The sequence below is a fragment of the Erpetoichthys calabaricus genome, chromosome 2, assembly GCF_900747795.2.
Source record: "Erpetoichthys calabaricus chromosome 2, fErpCal1.3, whole genome shotgun sequence".
NCBI classification, from domain to species: domain Eukaryota; kingdom Metazoa; phylum Chordata; class Cladistia; order Polypteriformes; family Polypteridae; genus Erpetoichthys; species Erpetoichthys calabaricus.
Window position 1 is genome coordinate 127,036,323 of NC_041395.2, and position 26,402 is coordinate 127,062,724.

Sequence of the window (26,402 nt, forward strand, 5' to 3'; positions counted from 1 at the left end):
TGGCCACACTTTCTCACTGACTGGTTTGGGAACGACACACAGCAAGTTCTGGAGCAGGCAGCTGAACGCAACATTGGTTGTGCATTCCCTAACCCAGGACATCGATATCAAGTGATTTCGGACCATGTTAATGATACCAGCCATCCTAACAACAGGCAGGAAAATGCAATCGCTGCCTGAAGACAAGCTAAGAGAGAGACTGAGGAGGAGCTTTTTCCCTACAGGCCATCCGCATCTTGAATGAAGAAAGTGTGTAGACTTACACAATGCACTATTGTTAGCTCTTTTATATTAAATATTTTAGTTATTTTTGCTTTGTGCCTTTCCCCACTATACCCTATCATCAATGTGGGAGGAGCAAAAACTTTAGATTCGTCAAAAATTTCATTCTCCTGTTTCTGACGGATCTCAATGTGACCCTAAAACATTGATATCTCGATGATGGGTGTGTGTCTGTCTGTCTGTGTGTGAGTGTCTGTGTGTCACAGTTTCTTGAGGACAGTCTAGAGCTAAAACTGCTGGACAGAAAAATACCAAACTCGAAACTTAAGCCTGTTATGAGATGACGATGTGCTAAGTAGTTTTTGAGCCAAATCATGCAAGAGAAAGAGGCACGCTAGAGGCACCCTCAAATACCGTAATTCTGCAATTAATTATGAATTCTTCTTGTCAATTGCTATCATAATGACCCATTTTATGATCAGAAAGATCAGCATCAGAGCGGTAAATACTTACTGAAATGTTACAGAATAGTTCAAGTAACTTGGTTCCTAGGGTGCAAAGCCTACTGACAGCTCACGTCTGAATTTTTTATTTATCACATACAGTATTTTATAATTTTATTACAATGCATACTATTGCACTCATTTAACATAATGAGTAGCATTACTATTTATAAAGTCATATATTATTGTTATAGTACTTTATATTGCTCTTAAATTAACAGTCTTGGAGTTTAGCAGCTAAACATTTCAATGCATATTATACTGTGTGTGTAATTTGTTTGTAATAAATATAATCGGATCATGAAGATCTAATGTTTGCCTGTTCAAATATGCCAACAGTTTCCTGGAGGTTTACTTACTTTTTCACACAACTGTACTTAATAGGCATTGCTTTTGGGAAGAATTGTACTTTAAGGTATTGCATTCTTTTGGAACATTGTTTCAAAGGTTGTTTAAGTTGGACGAATCTTAACTTATTCTGCAGTTTACTGAATTGATTGGTTTTTAGATTCAACTGATTTTTTTTTTTACTTTTTTATATAGATATATGTATATCTATTTGATTGTTATATTCCTCTATTATAAAAAGAAATCCTGGGATAAGACTTTCTCGGAGATTATTTCAACTCCCGCGAGAAATAATTTCAGGTCCTATTAGATTTTTGTCAAGAGATTTTGACAAGTCCTGCCCTCCTCTCAAACATTTACAAGCATGCCCACGGTCCAATTACTTCTCATTCGTGTGAATGCTATTGTCAGACACAGTTCCTGCACTCTGTGAGACTTTTTGACAAGCCCCTCCTCTCAAACATTTACAACCACGTCCACGGTCCAATCACTTCTCATTTGTGTGAATGCTATTGTCAGACACAGTTCCTGCGCTCTCAGCTCCAAGCAGGATCGGAAATAAAAGACAAAGTAGAATGTCATGAAGAGGCTCAAAAATGTTGGCGCGATGCACATGCAGAGCAGGATAGAGAGTATGAAAGTACTAAAATTCAACAGTCTCAAAAAATGGATAGTAAAGATCGCATTAGCGTTAACAAATGGAAACTATTGGTCGGTGAAATAACGAAACAGCGAAAAAAGATAGAATATATGGACATAGGTGATATGACAGAAGTATGTAGATATTGTTTGGGACTTGTAGATCATCTAATTCGTGTTGCCATCAGGGAAAAGTAGTGTTTCTTCCCAATTAAAAGGCCTATCTGCGAGAATTAAAAGATTTGTTGTTTGGTGAAAGTGAAATCCACATAAGCGAGCAGCAGAGACGCGAAGTTGCTGGCGCGTAGTGCAGGCTGGGGGGTTGGCGAGCGAAATGAGCAGGGGGTGAATCCCCCTAGTGTATTAAAAAGACATTGCATTCTGATTGCAATTGCCTCATAATATAAGCATTACAAAATCAAAAAAAACGAATATGCCTTTTAATGATTTGGTCAATGATAACGAATATGTCAATGGAATGAAACTGCAAATATATTTGTTCAATAAGTTTCAGTCAATAATGTCATATCATTCTCAAGCATTCAAACAAAAAAAGAAAAACAATGAAACAAATAAATAAATAAGGGATTGAAAACAAACTCTCACATTAACAAAGGAAATGGTCCTCCAATTGATGCATTTCCAAAGAAGTTCCTCGGCCCGATTCTTGCAAGATAAGGTACCTGAAACAACACCAATGAAAGTGAATGTAAGTGAGGCTTCGCTTTTTATAGAAGGTTTAAGACTGCTTTCGTAATAGCACTCTCACCTCACTAGCAAGTATAACCACAGCTCCCACAATGGTGAAGAGCTCTCCGCTAAGCCGAATATAATCTCCTTTGGTTCGGTAGGATTCCTTTAAAAAAATACAGAACAAAGGTGAAATGTGTTTGTCACAGTCACAGAAAGTACCATCTGTTTATGAATTGTGTATATGCGAGTGCGTGTCTGTACGTGGGTTTGGTTAAATAATATTCCCAGGTGTAAGACAGTGTCATGATCGGAGTTGTATTTTCATTTTTTACAGTTATTTCTTGGCCATTAAGAATAATCAAGGCGTCATTTTGGGAGTCCAAGGAACACAGTGGGTTCACTCATTTTTTATTTAGATATGTTCTTAATAAATGTTAAAAAATGAATGCAATACCAGGCCCGGCCTTAGGCATAGGCGAAGTAGGCAACCGACTAGGGCCCCGGCGTCCGGGGGGCCCCGGATCGACGGCGGCCAGGCCCCCGGCCCGCCCCTCCCCTCGCAATGCATTCCAAAAGTTTCAAATATCCCAAAAAATAAAGGACAAAAAAACTCAAAAAAGAAAAAATACAAAAAAACTAAGCTGGGCTTAGCTACATACCGCCACGTGGTGCCCAGTGGAAACAGTTCAAACTGGCTAAATTGTAGCAGCTAACTACTCCGGGCGAAAAAGGGACGCAGGTTGATGACCTCGTAACGTTACAAGAAAACGTCTCCTTGGTCTAATTTTCACGCATTTCGCAGAGCTTCCAGGGGGCCCCTGGACACCCCTTTCGCCTAGGGCCCCATAATACCTAAGACTGGGCCTGGCAATACTTAGTAAGGGTACCAACATTGTCTAATTTTGCTTGGTCTGATTTACCAAGGAGTTACTAGACAAGGTCAACCAGAAGCGATTGGCTCAAGACATTACCAGGTCAAATGCATAAAGGGCAGTGTCGTGCACTTCTGGTTGAACACATATTAAGGAAAAGATTAGCATCCTCTGTAGTGTTTCAGTCTGATTTTCGTCAATAAATTCTTTTGTCAACTGACTATTATTTTGTCTTACATTTTGGGTTTGGTTACGTGAAGTAATCTTGTTTTTTGACTCCACAATGTTCTTTAAATAACAATTTTGGTTTCCCTGCTGGGCTCATTCGTTTGTTAGAGTATTGTCTTCCTAGTTTTGACCTTTGCCTGGTAATAAACCACACTCTATCGCCTTCATCCTATCACATAAGCGGCTTATGGGATTTGCTTCACACTCAGCAAATGTTGCCGCTCTTCTTTGCAAGAAAGACATGAACTTTGAGAACCTGAAGGCTACTTCCACAATACGTCACAAATGTCCAAAGGTTGCATGAAGTTAATGCTGATTTAGTCATTGTTCTTCTTCAAATCATGGAATATGGCTTGTGCCGTTTGCCTAACAGTTGGCAGATGTTGCTGCTGTTCTTTTTCACTCTGCTATGTCACCTTTTTTATTAGTCTGCTTATGTAGTATGTCATAAGGAAGACGCAAACCTCAATAATTTAAGAGGGATTGCTGGCATCCACGTTTTGAGAGTGCCAGCAGGTTATTTGCAGCCAATGCTGGAGCTGTCCTTGTTTTTCTTCCTGTTACGTAAGTAGCTTTTGCAATTCACCTTTTGCTCATCAGATGTCACTGTTCTTCTTTTTCTTCCTGCTATGTCACCTCCTCTATTTAGTTTGCCTATGCAGTTTGGAGCAAGGAAGACACAAACCCTGTTAACTTTGTAAAGGTTGCCATTAGCCACATTGTTCACTTCACCAGCGTTAATCATGTTATAAGCTTGATCAAGAGCAATATTGTAGCCACAGTGCTTTGCAAGTAATCATGTGGCAATCCCATGACACAATCCTTAACATTTTATATATAGTTGAGAGTAAATAGTTATATATGACTATGGAAAAAATAACTTTATTTAATGACAACCTGGCACCACATGCTCCAAAATATGATGTATGATAGCTTATATAGTTATAGTTATTATCTTTTATTTCTTTTCCTTATTTTCCTATCCTTAAAAAACATAATTTTGTCAAGTAAAGGATGTTAATGTTTAAAATTATAACTTTAGAAGGTGATCCTATTTGCAAGTTCATTATATCCATGTTTCTCATGTTGTGTTTTCGGTATTTATTGACATCAATTTATCTTTCTTCAGCCTTACTGTTGGATGTTGTGGTTCATTAATTTCTTCCATATTTGTGATGCATTGTCAGTAATTAAAGTAAGAAAGATATTCTTCTATTCATGTGATATCACATATACAGTATATATATTACACAATAATGGACCCTTGAATGCACAGTCCAATTTGTGTTAGGAATTCACTTAATATGTAGGGCTTGTATATTTCTTTCAGCCTCAGTGGCGTGCCTTGGCTATGAAAAAGGGAAGATTTCCCAAAGCATGTCAGCCAGCCTGTTCAAGGGGGTGGCCATCCAAGACTCAGGGGTTTTATTTTTGGACTCTATGCTCATGGACTTTGCCCTGTTTGGCTTTTTTAGCATGTATCTAAGGAGGCTACCATATCCACTATATTGCTTTTTATATATATGGTATCATTATAGTCTTTGTTAAATAGTGAAAAACATTAATTTATTGGACACGTATTATTTGTGTGGAACAATAATCTGCTACTTTAGTTGTTTTACAAATCTAACTGAAGACCATGGCCTTTGAGATCTTATGAGGCTAAAATACATTTTACAAAAACTAGAAAGCAATTTCTCATGTTTCTCATTGCTCTCATTGTAAAAGATGCATAACAACAATTGTGTTACATATCTCCACATGTAAAGTGATGTGGGATGAAGTTCACTTCAGTTTTTTTGTCCTTTTTTTGATTTACTAACTTATTTAAATGAGGATGCAATGAGATCTAAAATTGGTGAAAAACAAAAATATGGGTCAGTCAATAATATTAATGATTTTTTTTTAAATATTCATAAATAACAATTATATTGTTATTTATGAATATTTCAGCATCTCGTTAATTCATATGTACCTGTGTGGGGTGGAATAGGTACACAATCACAATAGTTAGTGCTGCCGCCTCACAGATGGAGGGTCCTGGTTTGGAAACACATGCTCAGCCTTAGTTTGTGTACAATTTTCATGTTCTCTGGTACTTTGGCATAACTCCCATAACTCTAAAGAAGTATGTGTTAGGTTAAATGAAACTGGAAAGTTGGTTGCCTTTTTGTGTGTGAACATACGTTTGTGCATAGGTGGGCTTTGTGATAGGCTGGAGGCACCTTGTTCAAGGTTGTTTCCTCCATGGTGCTGTACCTGATGCCACTGGCCTCCAGTGACATTGAATTGGATTGATTAGGTTTGAAAGTGTAATGTTATGTACTGTACCAGTTATAAATGGATGGCCAATCATGTCTGATATATGCACGGATATCAACATGGATAACAAATACAGTTTATGTAAATATATACAGTATACAATTGTTCATTCTTTCTATTTCCTGGTTTCAGTTCAGCAAATGACAACAAACTTGTTGTACATGTCTTGACTGTCACCATCAGCTACTTACTGCAAGAGTCTTTTGTATCATGACTGTAAAGTTGTCGGTCTGGTTGTCAGGCATTCTCTTCAGAGGCCGGTAAAGGCAGACAGCAGTAAAAATGGAAGTGTATGCAATATAGCTGATCATCCAGAGCATGAAGTACTTCAATCCAAAGGTTTTCCATTTATGATGAAGCAGTTCTTTCACTGGCCTAATGTCAACTAGCTTGCGAACCTAAAAGTAGAGAGCAAGTAAAAGCAAACATATCAGCCATATTCAAGCAACAATGTTGAAAACTTACACTGGACTACAGTGACGCTGGACTATGGTGAAATTCTTCACATGGAAGTTAGCCTGGCACCTGACATGAAACAAAGCGGTACTGTTGGCAGAATGCTTATGGTACAACAATGCTGCTTCTTGAACACATGATGGCTGGGCTGAAGCAGTATTGGATTCAGTCAACAGAGCCTTTACTAATATATGTCCATCATAGTGTTTACTAATTATTTCACAGTTTGTTTATATTTTTCAGGTCCTGGTGTGACATTGGAATGACGTCACACAGGCAGTCCACATCACAACCTATTCTTGGGCACACAAGCATACCAAAGGTGATTGATGCATGCTTACTGAGAACAGTACATAAAGTTGACCCATGTGCTTATTCATAGTCGGAGGAAAGATTACAAGAAAACTGTGTCTGCTGTTGACTTTTTATCCAGAATATACTGCTTGCTTACTGCTTGTAATTTAGTTTGTTATAAGGCCAGAGCAGGAAGATCTCAAAGGAAAAAAGATCTGTAGGTCAATCACTGTTAAATGTGTCATATCTGCCATACCAGAGACAATAATGCCTTTGGAATTGGGATCAGTGCTAAGGAGCAACCCTCTGAATGCGTCTAGTTAGGGGCCTAGGTATGCAATGCGAGAAGTACTAAAATCGGGCTATTTAAGACACACCAAGATACTTCATTAAGGCAAAGTTCTTGATAGGCCAACTTTATTTCAAGAAGTGAACGCCGTCAAGTAGTGTTTTCTGCCTGTCCATTTAAATGGAAATGAGATCAGATCTACAAAGGGAGTGCACATGGAGATATAATCTAGTGTCTCCATCATTTTTGTCTCATAACTAATGTTATTTAAGTTGTGTGGATTTTCTGTGAACCTCTCCTGAACTGTAACATGTAGCTAAAATGTGTCTTTTTGAGGGTATCCTGGGTGAAGAGATGGGGCCACTATCCCTAATTCATTTACAGTATTATATACTATACTGGCTGTGTTACCCAGCTTTACCCAGGAATACAATCCGCCTCAGTTATAGTGCTGTTAATAGGATGGACTTTTTTGAATATGATGTGTTATATTTTACCAAGGATTAATATTAGTTTACAAGAGATCCTTACTCTTGAATATGATACATATAATTGCCCATCAATAAAATATTTGTGCTGTACATCAATTGGAAATACAGGATAATCCAGTAATAATACAGGAAACTATTATTTTGAATTCAAATGGATAAATAGTAGGGTATTTGCATTAAGATTCTGGGGTATAAATGTAATTTCACCCTGTAGCATATCCTCTAAACAAGGTAGAGTCAATCAGAATTGACAATAGTACTTTGATCTGTAATCTTGTACTGTCACAAAGTTTTGGAGAGTTTAGATCAAAAGAAATAAAAACTGAATATTTTGGTTTATTTTAAATTATGACATACAACATTGACAGGCTGAAAATTTACACGGAACATACAATGAATTAAATGTTTTAAGCATTGTGCAGAAAAAAACGAGTGAGAAGAAATAATATCATGAACTATGTCCCAGTGCTTGAAGTGGAACCAGATAACTGGTACTATTCTGTTTCATTGGAGTTTGGCTTGCCCTTGTCCTTGCCCTTCATTATTATTTTTATATGACATATTAGCCGAGTTGTTTGGTGAAAATCGGAGTAACGAGATACACGAATATTCCATCGCAGAGCCCTGGGGGTAGGCAATGTGATAAGCTAACAAATGTTGCGTGCCCTCTAAGTAGAAACTGAAAATTGTGCCAGTAGCATCCTACTGAAAAGCACTGCAGTGTCCACCTCCTGTATGTTTTGTCCATGGGGAACTCCTCTACTGAGCTGCCCAAGTGCTTAAACTTACCAAGACATGCCATCACTGATGGCTTGTGTTGGATCCAGGAATTGAAATGGACCAGTATGCTTTATTGCATTGTGAGGAGTAAGAAGAAGCTGACAGAATATGGAGTACTGTATGTACCCAAAGGCGCAACTCACTAAGCACATCTTCTTTGAGCATCCGGAACTTTCATCCTTCCCCTTTGCTTCTGGTAGTGGCTTTCATTTGCACAAAACTGCAGCCTCACTTCTCTGTGTAATTCCTGCATAATTCCTTTCCTTCCTTCTTGGCGATGCAGTGCCTAAGAATAGCCCACTTGCTCCAGCATTATTACCAACAACTATCGACAAATAAAAAATGTGTACGCTAATTTTCTTTTTTTTTTCTCTCTCTCTCTCTTTTTTTTTTTAATAATGTCAACAAATTTCAATCAAATCAATCAAGGCATCTTTGAAAATTTGGAGTATAGTAAAAACTTGGATTGCGAGTAACTTGGTCTGCGATGAGCAAAAATTTTAAATTAATTTTAACTTGATAAACAAGTAGTACGTATACACTTTGTCTGCCGAGCTTCACGTGATCACAACTGAGCCGATGGTTCATCTCTCTCTCTCTCACTGTGGGATTGTGGGTAATCGTCTCCCATGCTTGGTCTCAGTCAGCGTGCCTCACTCGTATAGTCAACATCCGTACAATTGTATAATGTTTACTACAGCATTGTGACCACGTATGTGTGCATAAAGCATTTTTTGAGGAGAGAGGAGGAGGAGAAAAAGACAGAGGAATCGCTCACTTCAGATGAGATTAGGGAGATGTGTAAAATGAGGGAAAGAGTACAAAATTTTGTAGAAAAGTACCACCCGAATAAGGCTGTAGCAGTTCGAGCGATGAATCTGTTTAATATTTCAGTGAAATCCTCAAAAGGAGGCAAAATCAACTGTCATTGGATAGGTTCCTTGTTAAAGTTGCAAAAAAAGAAAGATTCCAGTGAGCCAACAGATAGCAGTGATTCCGTTAGTTAAAGTGAAAGTCGTCCTCCACAATAATCCTCCTCTTCCTCTCCTCTCTCTCGTCTCCTTCACACCAGCCACGATTCTTTTCAAAGGTAATGTGCAGGTTAATTTGTTTTATGTATTTTTTACTTTAGATTTTGTATTAATCATTGTCATATGAATATTTTTGGGTTGTGGAACGAATCATCTGAGTTTCCATTATTTCTTATGGGGAAATTCGCTTTGATATACGAGTGCTTTGGATTACAAGCATGTTTCCAGAACAAATTATGCTTGCAAACCAAGGTACCACTGTATTTAGTTTTTCTATTGAAGGGGTGTTAAACCCCTAAATATTAATATATGGAAATGTCATTTTTGTACCAGGTAGCTACTGCCCTTGATGTACCATCTTGAAAAATTTCACCTTTTTAAGTAAACGAGAACGAGTATTTTTGTTGATGAGTGAGTGAATAAGTGAACTTTGTATAGATAGATACTGTATGATAGATAGATATGACAGATCAATACGATAGATTAAAAGATCGATAGATATGATCAATAGATCGATAGGTGTTAAGAAATCTCCTTAAACATGTCCCAATCAAAAAGAGACTCTTGTAAAAATCCACAGAAACTTCTTGAGAGGCGAGGAAAGTTCTACATTCTGTATATCATTTGTATTTGAACTCAACCAGCCATATGCTTTCTAAAAATCATCTTGATTACATCTTGCCTGAAGAAGGGGCCTGAGTTGCCTCGAAAGCTTGCATATTGTAATCGTTTTAGTTAGCCAATAAAAGATGTCATTTTGCTTGGCTTTTCACTAAAAATCTAAAAAAAATTCCCTAACAGAATTCTAACACAAAAGAAGTGACTGACACCAAGTATTACCTGCATCTTTTTGCTGCTAGTTATGATGTCCAGCACAGATTTGTGATCACCCCATGTGTCAATGTGGGTCAAGTCATAAACACAATATGATATCGTCCCCATTGTCCAGTAGGTTCTTTTTTGTTTTTGCACTAAATAGTTGAACATCTGAAACAAAGCATTTTGTGTTTCAATTTCATTGAAAAATCAAAGCCTGTAAAAACCTTCTAAAAGGATAAAAGCTCATACCTGAGTGTCACCCTCAGCTGCAGCCAGTTTGAGGGGAGTGTAACCATTGCTGTTCTCAATGCTTTGTACTTTATGCTTTTGCTTGTTTGTGACAAATGATGTCACAATATCGTACATGAAACATGCCATCTCCTTGTCTGGCTGAAGAACTAACACATGCAGTACTGTATTTCCTAAGGAAAACATAAAATTTTGGTCACACTTTATTTTAGGTATCTGTAATGAAGCATCTATTTACAGTTTTTATTGACATTTTATAATGTGTGCAGTTAGAAAATCTATAGGGTCGTTACTGTCACAAGTGCAGTGAAAGTTCGAATTGTATGTGCTAACCAACATGCAACACATCACTGCTCTCTGGAGTCTGCTACCTTAACTTGTAAGGTTCATCTTCCTTACTTAAACATATCAGATAATCTGCATTTTTTATATTTTGTTAATACATTGAAGGCTGGTCTTGCTTGGTTAGTGTGAAATGTAATCCTCTTCTCCATTGTTATTTTTTCACAATGATAATGCTTATTATTTAAAATAACAAGGCTCCAGAAATATGTTATTGTGGTTTGTTAAAAGTGCACACTGTATAATGGGTTTTATAACATGCACACACAATTATTTTGGGGCAATTTTTCCTTGGGTGTCTTACGATCAACAAAAAACTGTATACCTAAGGAGTCTTGGGCTTGTAAAGGAGCTCCATGCTTAAGAAGCAATGTAACAATTTCTTCATTCTCCAAGCAGGCTGCAAACGAAAGCACGTATTCCCCTGCAGAAAGAAAGAGATTTGGGAGCATTCAGATTTTTATTAGCCATTGTTTGGCACCACACATGTAAGTGCCTGGAAGCTCATTGTAATTTTATTTTTATATCACCTCAGTCACTATTTCCATCTAGAGTTTTGGGGCTAGTCTAACATATAATGTAACATCGTCATTGATTCAAAGTCACGGGTTAGGCTGGAGCTAATCCTGAAAGCACTGAGCACAAGGCAGGAGACAGCTCGGGATAGGGCTCCAGTCCATCACAGGGCCCATTCATATGCGCACTCATACTTGTGAAGAAGGTAAATATCCTTATTTATTTAAATCCTAAATATGTCTTTAATATTAAGTAACGTTTACTACGGCGGCAATACATTTTTAATACCTAAAGATTACAGTGCATACCAGATAAATGAAAGAAACAGTTCTATCAATTTCTGCAACTAATCAAAAAGTTTGATCAGCTGAAAAGTTTACAATAATGCATATAATTAAACACAGAAACAATGTGTATTTGAAACATAGCAAGTGTGGTTTGCGGTACATCATTTACTTTACTAATGGGGCTAATGAAATGAACTTACATCCAGTCTTCATGTACTTACTAGACAGCATTATGATAAATTAAATCATTTTAAAATTCTAATCCTTTAATAGCCCTATTTAGTTATTACTTGGACGCCTTGTTTTTTTTACTTTATTATTTAACAGTCATAAATACTGCAGAGAACCTCAGGCCTTGTTTACAAAGCTTATAGGTGGAGTGGTAGCTCTGAGGCTAAGGATCTGCATTGGTATCTGGAAGGTTGCTGGTTCAAATCCCACTACTACCAGAAGGGATCCTGCTCTGTTGGGCCCTTAACCTGAAAATTGCTCCAGCGATGCTGTACAGCGGCTGACCCTGCACTCTGACCCCCAAAAGTCATGCAGAAAGAGAATTTCCCCTCAGGAATTAATATAGTATACACAGTACCAAATACCAAATAAATAAATACGCACATGTAGAAAGTCTTTCATAAAGCTTAACAGAGTATAAGGATTTTTTTTTTTACATATAAACGTATAAATTACTTGCATTCTTTTTGTACAAATTCAGCTCATATATTTTTGTTACATCACTTTACAATAATTCTTACCGTAATAGCACTGGCCGTACGGCCCAGGTATGAAACACGAACCAATGGCTCGCGCATGGATGGGATCAGCGCCATGCTGCAGTAAGTAATGTACCATGTTTATATCCTGCTTTAAGATGGCGATATGTAGAGGAGTTTCACCTAAAAAGTAAAGAAACAATTTGCATTTTTTTTCCTGTATCTAAAGTGGATATAATGCCAACGTGACTGCAAGCAGGAAAGGATGACACAGAGCAAAGGCAGGGTACAGCAAGACCCTAGGAAAGTGAAAAATAAAAATGTACCTATCTATTGAGTGGTTTTGGAACTCAAGGATTCCGAAAATAACATTAGTCTTATGCTGTGGTGGGCTGGCACCCTGCCTGAGGTTTGTTTCTTGCCTTGCACCCTGTGTTGGCTGGGACTGGCAGACCCCCATGACCCTGTAGTTAGGATATAGCGCAATGACAAAACATTGAGCCTCATTTTTAAAGCTTGCGTATGCACAAAAGGGCTTAAAAATGTGCTTATACAACTTCAACACAAATGATGGGATTTATAACCGAAAACTTAATGGGGGAACTATGGCAACTCTGCCCCATCTGTACGCAACATTTCAGAGAAACTGGAAAATGATGACACCCTTGATCATCTAGGCAATACCTGCTAAGTGACGACTCACACGCATAATAATAATAATAATAGCTTGCTGATCTGAATGTGTGTTGATGTAACAAACATTAAACCTTGAAAGTGTTGAATATGATGTACAGATTCTATTTTACTTCGTTTCTAAGCGGCCTAATGCTGTGTATTTGCTCTAAAGAAGTTTTTTGTTTTTTTGTTGGCTTCCTGTTGTCATTTCTCAGCTAACTGGCCGACACATCAATAATATCACAGCGAAGCTTCACTCCATCATGCCTGCCATCCTGAAAGCCATTAACCAAATGCTGAGGCTTTATATCCTATTTTCATATGGTGTGGTTGCACATACATAAAACATAACATGTTTTTGCCAACATAAAAGGGAAATCTGCAGCAGTGTCCATCTCCTCTAATGGAATTGGAGCAATTTACTGGGCACCTAGCAAGAATCAAGCTACTTTTGTTAATTGTGAGCAGTTATGCTCCCTCAATACAAAAGTCACCTGTGATGCCAACATGTGGCTGATAAATAGTGTGTCTTGGTAGCCCCTGTGTCAACCCGCGAGTCATTTATTTTGAGGTAAAGTAGCTTTGACAGATGTGACAGTACTCTACATGGTGAATGGCTTATTGGTGAGGTAACAGTACAATAGTCATTGTACAAACACCCATGTCATTAAATGTGTGGAATTTCTGGAGGTATTTCTGACCTCAGAAGTGATTCCAGGGATTGCTCCATAAGTACAGTTGTGGCCAAAAGTTTTGAGAATGACACAAGTATTGGTTTTCACAAAGTTTGCTGTTTCAATGTTTTTAGAACTTTTTGTCAGATGTTTCTATGTTATACTGAAGTATAATTACAAGCATTTCATAAATTTCAAAGGCTTTTATTGACAACTAGCTGTAGTACTAGGGTGTTGTACTGTGTTCGCCATTATGAATGTAGAGAAAAGTCAAGCAAAATGACACCTTTTATTGTCTAAATAAAAAGATTACAATATGCAAGTTTTTGAGGCAACACAGGCCCCTTCTTCAGGCAAGATGCCCGAGTTACCTCGAAAGCTTGCATATTGTAATCTTTTATTTAGCCAATAAAAGGTGTCATTTTGCTTGACTTTTGACAACTAGCTGAAATACCCAACGTTTCTCTGGGAGGAAATGAAGTGTTTTTTTTTTTTAATTGTTTGAGAAAAACATCATTTAAAAAAAAAAACACAACTTTAAAAATAAAAATAAATTAACAAACAATAAAGACTCACTAATATGCTTGTCTTGCGGTCTTGTATGTATGTTATCATGCAGTTGACGATCAGAACCAGCCAACTCTATTTAATTTCAAAAGCAACAGGGGTGCGGTGGTGCTCAAACATAAAGAATGCTGGCAGTCACCTCCAGTTCGCCCTCTGGTGGTCGTTCAGAGAGTCAACTAGATGATAACATGCATACAAGACAGCAAGATCACCCCCCATACTACCCAGAAGGGGGTGGTTAGGGTTGATTTCACCCTACTCTATTTTTAGTCGACCAATGAGAAACATGTGAACCAAGTTTCATGAAAATCGCTCCAGCTGTTCGGAAGTGATGTTGGAACATACATACATACATTGACATATATATATATATATATATATATATATATATATATATATATATATATATATATATATATATATATATATATATATATATATATATATATATATATAATAGAGAGAGAGAGAGAGAGAGAGATTACATTAAGTTTATGCAAAGAGTCAATATTTGCAGTGTTGGCCCTTCTTTTTTAAGACCTCTGCAATTCACCCTGGCAATGCTGTCAATCAACTTCTGGGTCAAATCCTGACTGATGGGAGCCCATTCTTGCATAATCAATGCTTGGAGTTTGTCAGAATTTGTAGGTTTTTATTTGTCCACCAGCATCTTGAGGATTGACCACAAGTTCTCAATGGCATTAAAGTCTGAGGAGTTTCCTGGCCATGAACCCAAAATTTTGATGTTTTGTTCCCCGAGCCACTTAGTTATCACGTTTGCCTTATGGCACGGTGCTCCATCAGGCTGGAAAAGGCATTGTTCGCCACCAAACTGTTCTTGGATGGTTGGGAGAAGTTGTTCTTGGAGGATATTTTGGTACCATTCTTTATTCATGGCTGTGTTCTTATGCAAAATTGTGAGTGAGCCCACTCCAATGGCTGAGAAGCAACCCTACACATGAATGGTGTCAGGATGCTTTACTGTTGGCATGACACAGGACCAATGGTAGCGCTCACCATTTCTTCTCCGGACAATCTTTTTTGCGGATGCCCCAAACAATCGGAAAGGGGATTCACTAGATGAAGTGACTTTACCCCAGTCGTCAGAAGTCCAATCCCTGTACCTTTTGCACAATATCAGTCTTTCCCTGATGTTTTACTTGGAGAGAAGTGGCTTCTTTGCTGCCCTTCTTGACATCAGGCCATTCTCCAAAAGTATTTGCCTCACTGTGCATGCAGATGCACTGACACCTGCCTGCTGCCATTCTTGAGCAAGCTCTGCACTGGCGGTGCCCAAATCCAGCAGCTGAATCAACTTTAGGAGACGGTCCTGGCACTTGCTGAACTTTCTTGGGTGCCTTGAAGCCTTATTCACAACAATTGAACATCTCTATTCTAACTCAATCAGCATGACAGAGTGATCTCCAGCCTTGTCCTCGTCAACACTCTCACCTGTGTTAACAAGAGGATCACTGAAATGATGTCAGCAGGTCCTTTGGTGGCAGGGTTGAAATGCAGTGGAAATGGGTTTGTTGGGATTAAGTCCATTATCATAGCAAAAAAGGACTTTGGAAGTAATTGCAATTCATGTGATCACTCTTCATAACATTCTGGAATATATGATATGAGTATATTGTAAAAAATGAGGCAGCAAATTTTGTGAAAATTAATATTTGTGTCATTCGCAAAACTTTTGGCCACAACTGTAGTACCAAGATTGAGGATAAAGCCCCCCCTGGCTTTACAGCCTTTTCCCTCAAAGTTAGGAGTGTAGTTTGACAGGGGCTCCTCAATCTGGTGTGAAGGTAGTGCGGACAGAGAGCACACGGAGGGGTGTGAGAATAACTGTTTTGTGGTTGTATGGTAACGCTTGTTTCAAGGGCGGGTCAGTGAATGAACCACCTCACTTGGAAGACAAGGCTGAATACACTGTGTGAAATACCTTGTGGCAATCAGGGGTCCTGGTGGTGCTCCACTGTTGGTTGAATACTCAAACTCCTACACTGGTACTGTGAAGTATAAATAGACAAATCACATCATACATGGATACACATTCTGCAAAAAAAAAAAAAAAAAGCTATGCCACCTTGTATTCTGACCAGCATAATACAGAACATTCATCATCCATGACAGAGATGGATTTCTGGCAGGGAGTACAGAAGCTCCTAACTCACTCGCAGTAGCGGTACTGAAGGTAATTTTAACAGCAGTGAAATATTTGGTTGAAATTTCAGCCTCTGGGAGATGTTCATTTTTTTTTGACTTTTTAAAAAGTAAGTTTAACATTTAGGAACAGAGATCTTTGTTTCATTTTCTTTGCTTTGATGCCCAGTTTGGCTAAGTGCAACGTCAATATCTAAAAAAGACAAGATCAAGGTAATTGTGTATCACTAACCAGTCTGTGAATGTGCTACCCTGCCATGCAGTTCAATTTAGTTAAGAGCTTAGAAGGCAGACGCACACCACTTTATGAGGGTAAAGTGAGATAAAACAACAGGAAACATCCTAACAATGACCTGCGTCTGAATTCATACATGAGCCAATTTTCTCTCAAACCCAGTAATGTGTTTTGAGTAATTTATAACATCATAATGTGGTTCAAAATTTACTTTCATGGAGCCGTGTATTTTTAAATCTGAGGCGTTCAAGGGTCGAAATGGTTAAAAAGGAAGGTCATGGACTGGGATTATGTAGCTGTGCAAAAGAAAGTAAAGTAGAAAGAACGAGAAAGCAGGAAGTTTGAGAGAGTGTTTGCTGTTGGGTATGTTTTAATGGTGTTTACATGGACAGTTATGTTACCTTTGTACATTTCTGAGGTCATGGGCTCGTTGATCAAACTCGGTACCATCTCCACAATCACCTCCATGACATCTTTGTTATCATTTAGAAGTGCTGTATGAAGTATGGTCTCTTCAAGGTTGCCTGTGAGAATGGAGAATATTTCATCATTATTTCATAACATAATCACCCACACATTTTAGTTTGTTTTTTTTCTGGACACAATGTGTATCGGATAGCTGGGTGAAGTAATTTTGTTTTTGTTTGAAGCTGTTGGACACCAGAGTAATAGAAGAAATAGAAGCGTACAGCATGTAACTGTGAAAATGCCTTTTGCTTTCGGTATCATAAAGTTAAGTTGGTGCTTAGTCTTATCACACTGGTGGTCTCAATAGTACAGTAACTGGAATACCTGTCCTTGAGTGAGGGGGGCTCAATGGGCTGCTATCTGTCCAAGTGATATTTTATGTTCTTCAGACCTATTAGCTCATTATGTTGTCTAGATATTTGAATGTCTGCAGAATAAACTCTATTTTTTTCAGTTTCTATCCATTTTCTGAAACTGCTTTATTGTAAAGTGGCAGGTGCAACTGCAGTGAATCACAGCGGCAACAGATGCAAACCAGATTGGATGGTTTCCAGTCCATCACAGATTCACTCAGGGACACTTATCAAGTCTAACAGGCAGCTCTTTGAACTGTGGGAGAAAACTTGAACCCATGGCCATAAAGAGTACATGCAGGTTTCACATTCAGACAGTGAGTGACGACAAGAATCAGACCAGGGTTACTGGAACCGTGAGGCATGGTGCTAAATTAAACTTAAAAAGTAAAACTTGGGATGCACCTTTTTTCCCATTATTGTTCTGTTCCATTGGCACCTTTTATTTTGTTTTGGTAGCTGTACGATGGACTGTACACATTAATACATTTTGTCAGGCTTGTAACAGTAGCTAGCAGTAATAAATGGATCAATGTGAATAGATTTACAAAAAGAAAATCTCCTTGACACAACACAATCATCATGGTATTGGCATTTCTCAGTACAATTCAGAGCTTACATTTTCACTTTATGTATTTATTTTTGTGAAATGGTCTCCAACATTATGTGACTCACAATCAACATCATTCATCAATGAGCTATTAAGGAAGAGACACTATTCCCACAAAAGACTACATACAGTAACTGAGCGTGAAACCCATCTGTGCTAATATGGAAAAGCTCCCAGCTACCTCTGATAAATGGATCCACATCTGAACTTTCCAGCAGCTTCTTCATAGCTCCAGTGTCGTTTGTTCTGGCTGCTTTAAAGAGCAGACTGCCATTTCTGCAAAAAAGAAAAACAATTGCAATTTAGTAAGGTTCTCCCAATTAGCAGAATAACTCTTATAACTGGTAAAGAGGCTACCCCAGACAGAGAATAAAGAAGTCTTATTTAAAGTTTTATTTTAAAAAGTCATGATTTTATATACTGTACTATTTTATATTCACACACACACACCTTTTTGGCTTTGATGATCAGCAATGCTGAATGCTTGAGAAGTACAATGCACAGTCTACAAATTATATGATTACTCAGAGTCTAGTTGTCATTAGGTAATGTGAGCATAGAAACAGAGTAAAGAGTACTTCAGGTAACCAAATTTCTACTAAATAAAATACAGTTATGTATTTCATTACATATGTCACACACATGCGCATAAGGATGCCTTCAAGGCTCTCACAAGGTATGCCATACCACCCTAGGAAGAGAGGGAGCGCTGTCACTAACAACCTTATCTTTCTGACCACAGCTCTAAAGGACCACAGGCAAATGAAGCCTGGCCCCACCCCTTCAGACTTCTCAAGCCCCTCCCCTTCAGACTCAAAGATATATAAACAGCCACCCAACAGAAGTCAGCATCTTCATCTGGAGCCAGGTGTGGAAGAGAGAGAGAGAGAGAGAGGGAGAGAATAGCAGAGTGGCTCTGAATTAAGAAGAGATACATTACTCAACAACAGCAGTACAAAATTTATTTTGTACCTGCACTAACATGCTTTTCATTTATGTAAACTGAGATTACCAGGCTAGTGTTGAAAAACTTTAAGCCTGTGCTTTTTTCTTCAGATGATTTATTTATTTATTTAAAGCGCTTCTGTAAAAATCTATATTTGCCACTCGGGTCAAATGAAGTTCTATCTATCTATCTATCTATCAATCAATTCTCAAGGTGAGGAGACCAGGATTTGTATCCCAGGTCTTCCGATTGTGGAGATTGCATGTTCTCCTCATGTCTACATGGTTTTCCTCCCACTGTCCTAAGGCATGCAGGTTAGGTGAATTGGCAACACTGAATTGGCCATAGTGTGTGTTTGGTGGTATGTGTTCACCCTGTGATGGACTGACACACTGCCTAGGGTTTGTTCCTATCTTGTGCCCAAAGCTAGGTGGGATAGGCTCCAGCACACCCACAAACCTGGTCTGGATTAAGAAGGTTAGAAAATGACATTGTCCATATATATACACATATACATATACTACATAAACACACACACATTTTATACATATATATATATATAAAGACTTTTCAGAAATTTCTGTAATATATAATTAAGATCATTTTAACAAAAGGCATATTTTGTCATTTTGTTTATTTCAATAGTGAGAAATTCAATCCAGGGCGGCACGGTGGCACAGTGGGTAGCGCTGCTGCCTCGCAGTTGGGTGATCTGGGGACCTGGGTTCGCTTCCCGGGTCCTCCCTGCGTGGAGTTTGCATGTTCTCCCCGTGTCTGCGTGGGTTTCCTCCGGGCGCTCCGGTTTCCTCCCACAGTCCAAAGACATGCTGGTTAGGTGGATTGGCGATTCTCAATTGGCCCTAGTGTGTGCTTGGTGTGTGAGTGTGTTTGTGTGTGTCCTGCGGTGGGTTGGCACCCTGCCCGGAATTGGTTCCTGCCTTGTGCCCTGTGTTGGCTGAGATTGGCTCCAGCAGACCCCCGTGACCCTGTGTTCGGATTCAGCGGGTTGGGAAATGGATGGATGGATGGAAATTCAATCCGTTTTTTTAGCCTTCAAGAGCCAGAGCCTGTGGCATCTTCTAAGTTAGGAATTGGCCTTTTATTGGCATCAGTTTTTTGTATGGCACATCCAGCCACTCCATGGCAGTTTCAAGAAGTTGGAAAACCTGCAGACTCATCCATACAAATATGAAGAACATGCACCATCCTCCCAGGCCCTGACAGTCATCCTAGAACTAGGAGGTGGTGGCACTAGACACTGTGCCACCATAATACAACATACTGAAACAAACACATTTCTTGAATGAATTGATTTTATTTCTTTTTATGATTGAAGCCCAGGCAGGGTAAGAAGGTTTCTCTGATTCACCCAGTGAATAGAAAGGTAACGATTGTGCCAGTATTCATTTAGTTTTAAAGTCCAGTGCCTTAACCACCACACCTTACTGCTTACTGGCCTGGCCACTGTTTCTGAGGAGTTGGCATGTTCTTCCTGTGTCTTTTCTAAAATGTATAAATGTAGCTAATGTTTCTATTGGTTCTTCTAAAACTAAGCCTCAACCAGTGCTATGGATCATAGCTTCTTAACAAGAGTGGCAACTGCATAGCAGACTGACCAGCTTTGTGGGTCAAGTTGCTACCTTTTGCCTGTTGATCTTAGGAACGTCTCCAGCATCCCATCAATCATTCATTTTAATACATGTTAAGACTTCTAATAGTAAGAGCGCCAATCAATGCAAATATGTTTAGGATAGCCGCCTCTGTAGGAGCCACTAGTACTATACAATTTTACTATAGAAATAATCTATTGACAAGTTCATCAATGAGAATAAAGTGTTGTGTTGGTACTGTGGAAACTGATTAACAGTAAGTCAGAGAGATGCAGAGTAAATGATTTTAGTAATGCATTACTGAAAACATCTGCTAGCAAAACTATGCTCAGAGCATTCTTCTGTACTAGCGCTGTTAGAGAAAACACCATTTACAGTGATGCAAATACGGTAGGTGACACCTCACTGGGTCATCAGTGTCACCCTGCCACATGTATCACCTATTACCTGATCCTAAAAGGGTGGTCAGTGTGCCATATGGAGTGAAGGAATGCAAAATGTATACCTTTTTTGTTATTACAAATGCATATGAATTTTAATTATTATCAGAAGTAAGTTCTTTAACAGCAATAAGACAATTCAAAATAAAATAGATTTTCATAGGAAGCAAAACAATACTATTTCAGTTGTAAATTTAGCTCCTATGAACAGTTGGCCAAAATACCATGGAGTCTAAAATTATGAAAAATAAGACAGGGGGACCAAAACAGATTAACAGAAAAGGAAAAGGGCGAAGATCAAAAACCTCCTTTCACAGGTCTGTCTCATTCTTAGTAGGAGTTTGACTGTACATGCAGGCACAAGTCCACTTGTCTCTCCTATAATGTGCATGTCCACCATGGCTGCTGCAGTAATGTCAGTGTGGGACAACCATCTGGGAAATTACATTGATTGTCAGCACAAATAAAAAAAAGTTCACTGAAGGCAACTTAAACAAACATTCCAAGCAGTAAAGCTGTATCAATGTGTTCAATTCAGTTCTTATGTCAATAAAAGTTTATGTTTTATGTTATGCTTTTGTAAACAGCCCTGTCGCAAAACATGCTTTGCAAAATGAGGAATAATAATAATAAAAATAATAATACTAATAAAGTAGTTACCTGGTGGTTTCATCAACGTTTATTGTAAGCTCCATGATTATTTTCAATTTGGGTTTGTCTCTTCAAACACAATGCTTAAACTCAAAAATAAAACAAACAAGTAAATGGTTTACTGTTCAACTAATCCCAGTCAGAAATGACAATGAATGTAACATGGAATTAGTGAAGGGCTGCAAAGGAAAAAAAAAAGTTAAAGGTTACCTGCACATAGAAAACGAAAGAAGGTTAAAAGACACCGGGTTTGGACTTTATATCCTTCATCAAACAAACAAAAGAGCCAAGAACATACATAGGTGGGAACAACACCAGGGCAGATGAAAGGAGAAAAGGTGAGAATAGGTGAGGAAAAGCTACCATTAGAGAAGATGAAGAGAGAGATTAAAAAGTCAGTTGGACATTAAGACCTGGAGAAAAATATGAGCAGAGGATGAGAATGAGCTTAGCTTCTTGTTTTACTTTGAAGCCCTGTGAAAGAACACAAACACAAAGATCAGTGTGGCTATAATCAAGGGATGTCAAGTGTTTGATATTAACACTATGAACGATCTGCTAGGCGTCTCCCTGTTTCACCAACGTAGATGGCAGGACACTTCCTACAAGAAATGCAGAACGCAAGACTTTTATACTGGCTGGGGGCCCATTGTTTAATTTTGAATTTATCACAGTGACCACATACAAATGTATGGATGGATGGATAAGAAGGGCACGATAGATAGATAGATAGATAGATAGATAGATAGATAGATAGATAGATAGATAGATAGATAGATAGATAGATAGATAGATAGATAGATAGATAGATAGATAGATAGATAGAATACAATATAAAAATAACATGTCAGTGTTAAAGATTGTATTGATAACTAACCTGACTTGCAGAGTTCATTTTTAATGCACAATATTTTATTTTAAGGTAACGGTCAAATCTAAGCTCACCCTGTGTGAGTGTGTATGCCTGATTAGGCCCCATCATTGAGTTGAGCTTTGCTTTGCACCCAATGCTGTCAGGATAGATTCTGGCCCACCATGACCCTGAATTAGATTTGGCAACGTTTGAAAACATGATGGCAACACTGAATTGGACATAGTGTGTGTTTGGTGGTATGTGTTCGCCCTGTGATGGACTGACACACTGCCTAGGGTTTGTTCCTATCTTATGCTTTCTTCATAAATATATTCTCTGCATCCTTTTAAAATATCATTAGAAGACTGGTAAAGATTTTACTCCAGCCTTTTAGTTGCATATGCTAATTAAATTGCATGGCTTTGTGATGGACTTTAAACCCCAAGGTTACCAGTTCAGTCATTCTGTCTCCTTTATTGTGCTCACCAAACCAATTGTAAAACATATATATGCTAACACTTGTAACATATCATCATATTTATAAAGTGCTGTAGGGTTTTTACTCACTAGAGAATGGCACTGTTTACAGTAAACATTGTTTGCACAGTTATTATAATTTTATATAGAAAGACATGTATGAGATAAACTGTACAGCTGCGTGAATGATGAGCGGAGTTAACACCACCATTTTAAGAAAAAGAACCACTCAGGTTTATGATGCCACTCTAAATGTCTGCCGTATTTAGACCCTAGACAATAAGAGATCATCACATTTAGTTCTGGAGGGCCACAGTGGCTGCTGTTTTCTGTTCCTACCTAATTCCTTAATTAGATGTCCGTTATCGACAATGACAGAACTTCTTTAAATATTATGGCTTATTTGTGTCTTCTACTTTGGTGGGCTGGCACCCTGCCCGGGGTTTGTTCCTGCCTTGTGCCCTGTGTTGGCTGGGATTGGCTCTAGCAGACCCCCGTGACCCTGTGTTAGGATATAGCGGGTTGGATAATGGATGGATGGATAGTGTTTTCTATCTTAACATTATATATTTCCAAGAATATCATCCAAATGATTTCTGGCCTTGAACAGATTAATAATTCACTTTTTTCCCCGATTTGTTTCCAAACATTTTATTAAAACAGTCATGTTATAATAAACACAGACAAGACAAACTTATATGGTGAGCTGCTGGTTCTTTTATCATTCCCATATCTCAGGATTTTCTTAAACTATGGTTGGGTTGCAGATTGCAACAAGTCACTGTTGACAAAAATGCACAGCCAATAATAATAACAGTCAATATTTTTATATAAAGTGGGGAAATGAAAACGCTGTCGGCTAACATGTTACATGGCACGGACAGGTCAGGGATGCAATGAAACAAATCCCAGTAGTTTGCTTTTCTGGGCCTTCATGATATTTTTGGTATAAACTTAAGACTGATCGGTTCATTCACGTTTTTCAATTGTTATATATATTTTGAATCTAGTTTTGGATACCTTGCTTGTTTTCATTGTAATTTCCTCTCTTTCTTTAAAAGTTTTTTTGAAGGTTATTAGGCACTTGTAATCTAGCAGAAGTCTGTATAACCATCAGCATCAAGTGACTCCGTGAGAACCCTAACTACAAAGAGGACTATTTCATTTATGTTAGGTAGAATGCCCAGAGGGGACTGGGCGGTCTCGTGGCCTGGAACCCCTACAGATTTTATTTTTTTTCTCCAGCTTTCTGGAGTTTTTTTTTTTGTTTGTTTTTTCTGTCCACCCTGGCCATCGGACCTTACTCCTTATTATGTTAACTAAGGTTGTCTTATTTTAATTTCTTTTTTGTCTTTTATTCTTCTTTTCTTCATTATGTAAAGCACTTTGAGCTACTTTTTGTATGAAAATGTGCTATATAAATAAATGTTGTTGTTGTTGCTTCTTCTGTACTCAATGCTTGCTTGATTCTTTGTAAATTTTTAATTGTTCAGTATATTTAATTGTTTTCATTTTCCTGCTTATTCTATATTGTAGATTAATTCTTAAATAAAACAAATTTAGTTTACCTGTTCCCAGCATTTCAGTTTTTACCGTGAATGCTGTTTGAGTCTTGAATACCTAGATGGCCCAGACTTCAGTCTGCATAAAGTGCCACATTCTGAAAGAGACTCCCTTGATCTGACGGTAACTCCAAGTGAAATATGCAGACTTATTTATTATTATTATTATTTTTATTTTTTTTTTAAGTGTGTTCATGTTGTGTCTCTGTGTGCGCTGTTCCCTTTCTTTTATTTTTGTATGCTCAGCCTCACCCGAGTGTGAAGAGCAGCCACAAAGAACAGCGGGCTCTCCAGCAGCTAAAGGTTATTCACTTCTTCAGTCTCACACAACACACAGCACTTATCCACCTGGCATTTTGCTTTTATATGTCTGGTTAAACATCAATATTTAAATGTTTCCATGCACTTCCTTTTCAAGTAAAATGTTCAAAACAGTTCAAATTTGTCTTATTGCAGAAGAAACATAAGACATTTGACAAAAGAGAGGAGAACATTCAGTCCATCAAGCCTGTTTGCTTAGGTTATAGCTAAGCAGTCCCAATTATTCTTTTGGTTATAATAACAAAAAGAGGACTGGTGCAGTCAACGTCTATTCTGAACTGCTGTATTTAATGTCATAGTGCCCTGACAGAGCAAAAAATCATTTTCTTCTTCAATACAGGACCCCTAGTGCCAATCAGTGAATAAAAGTGCTTGTCATTTTATTTGTACTCTGTGTGCTTTCTTCAGGCCGTAGCACGGCGTGCACTGGCACATCGCGTGTCTCCTAATTGCCTTCATGATTTAGAATGAATTTTTCATTGTCTTTGGACGAGATTGAAACCATAATATAAAATAAACGCGATGCCCTGTCACCTCACTAAAGAAATCCTTTCAAAGGATGGTAGAGCTTTTAGCAATGTGATGAAAAGGTTTGAAATCTTTATAAATCCAGATCACTCCAGGCAGATGAAGAATTGTTAACATGCGCAGCTTAGAACTATTATACTGGCTTCTGTTTTATTTCCTCTTTCGTATTTACTTGGGGTCTTATTGTAACTGATGTGAAAAATAAGATTGACTACAGCAAAATTATATATATGTTAAAATTATTTCACAGCAATTATTTATTATCAAATTTCGCCAATTTCTGGCTTTACTTGTGATAGATAGATAGATAGATAGATAGATAGATAGATAGATAGATAGATAGATAGATAGATAGATAGATAGATAGATAGATAGATAGATAGATAGATAGATAGATAGATAGATAGATAGATAGATAGATAGATAGATAGAGAAAGGCACTATATACCAGACAGACAGAAAGATAATGCTTGTCAACTTACACTTGAACTTTCCAACTGAACCCAATGTGCTTCTGCATTCACATCCACGACTGTGCAGTTGTTTCAAACAAGATCACCAAAGTAGCGTCAAATTGCATATCTCGGACATAAATGAAACTTTCCTCTGTACAGCAGCAGTACTTTATCTTTACAAGGCCCATTTATAAAATAAACACAATAGCATTTGAAAATACTCAATGCTATCTAAATAAAGACAATTTTAACTGTTCATGAAAAGCAGCTCCAGCTATAATGAAAAAAATAAATAAATAAATTGCTGAATGCAAAAGAGTCAACTAGTTAGTCAATAAGGAACCCGTAACGTGCTCGTCTCTTACCTGGTCATTAGGACTCCTCCACTTTTTCCTGAATCTTCTGTTAAAGACCTTGATAAAGGACACACTGTATTTTCCCTCTTTGTTTTGGCAACATGACTGCTCTGCTCAAACTGCATCTGATAATCCAAGCCAGCACACAGTTTTCAGACTACTGGACGGTGTTTTCTGTTATCATTCATTTATGTATTACATATACCAGGAGTCATGGTTGTAGAAAGAAGCTCAGATTCTAGACACATTACCCACTGTAAAAGGATTGACTCTACTGTAATAATTCAATATGTCAGATCAATGTGACGATTATCATTGAGGCATTTACACTACAAAACTGAACCTAATTAAATGATGCAAAATATGA

The 26,402-nt window shown here is 37.9% G+C and overlaps 1 protein-coding gene across 2 annotated transcripts in view; it reads right to left on the minus strand.

Moving 5' to 3' along the window:
- The window catches only part of LOC114646334 (transient receptor potential cation channel subfamily V member 6-like), a 44,688-nt gene extending 18,518 nt beyond the window's left edge, over positions 1–26,170 (minus strand). Inside the window, exons 1-11 of one of the 2 annotated variants that reach the window (XM_051923593.1) lie at positions 26,045–26,170; positions 21,493–21,662; positions 18,018–18,112; positions 16,807–16,929; positions 12,134–12,274; positions 10,904–11,002; positions 10,237–10,409; positions 10,009–10,155; positions 6,019–6,225; positions 2,482–2,568; positions 2,319–2,395 (exon numbers count right to left, since the gene is read on the minus strand). In XM_051923593.1, coding sequence (XP_051779553.1) covers positions 2,319–2,395; positions 2,482–2,568; positions 6,019–6,225; positions 10,009–10,155; positions 10,237–10,409; positions 10,904–11,002; positions 12,134–12,274; positions 16,807–16,929; positions 18,018–18,112; positions 21,493–21,527 — 1,184 coding nt within the window. In that variant the 5' untranslated portion in view covers positions 21,528–21,662; positions 26,045–26,170. The other variant, XM_051923592.1, reaches the window with a different exon arrangement.
- Positions 26,171–26,402: the final 232 nt, after the last annotated feature.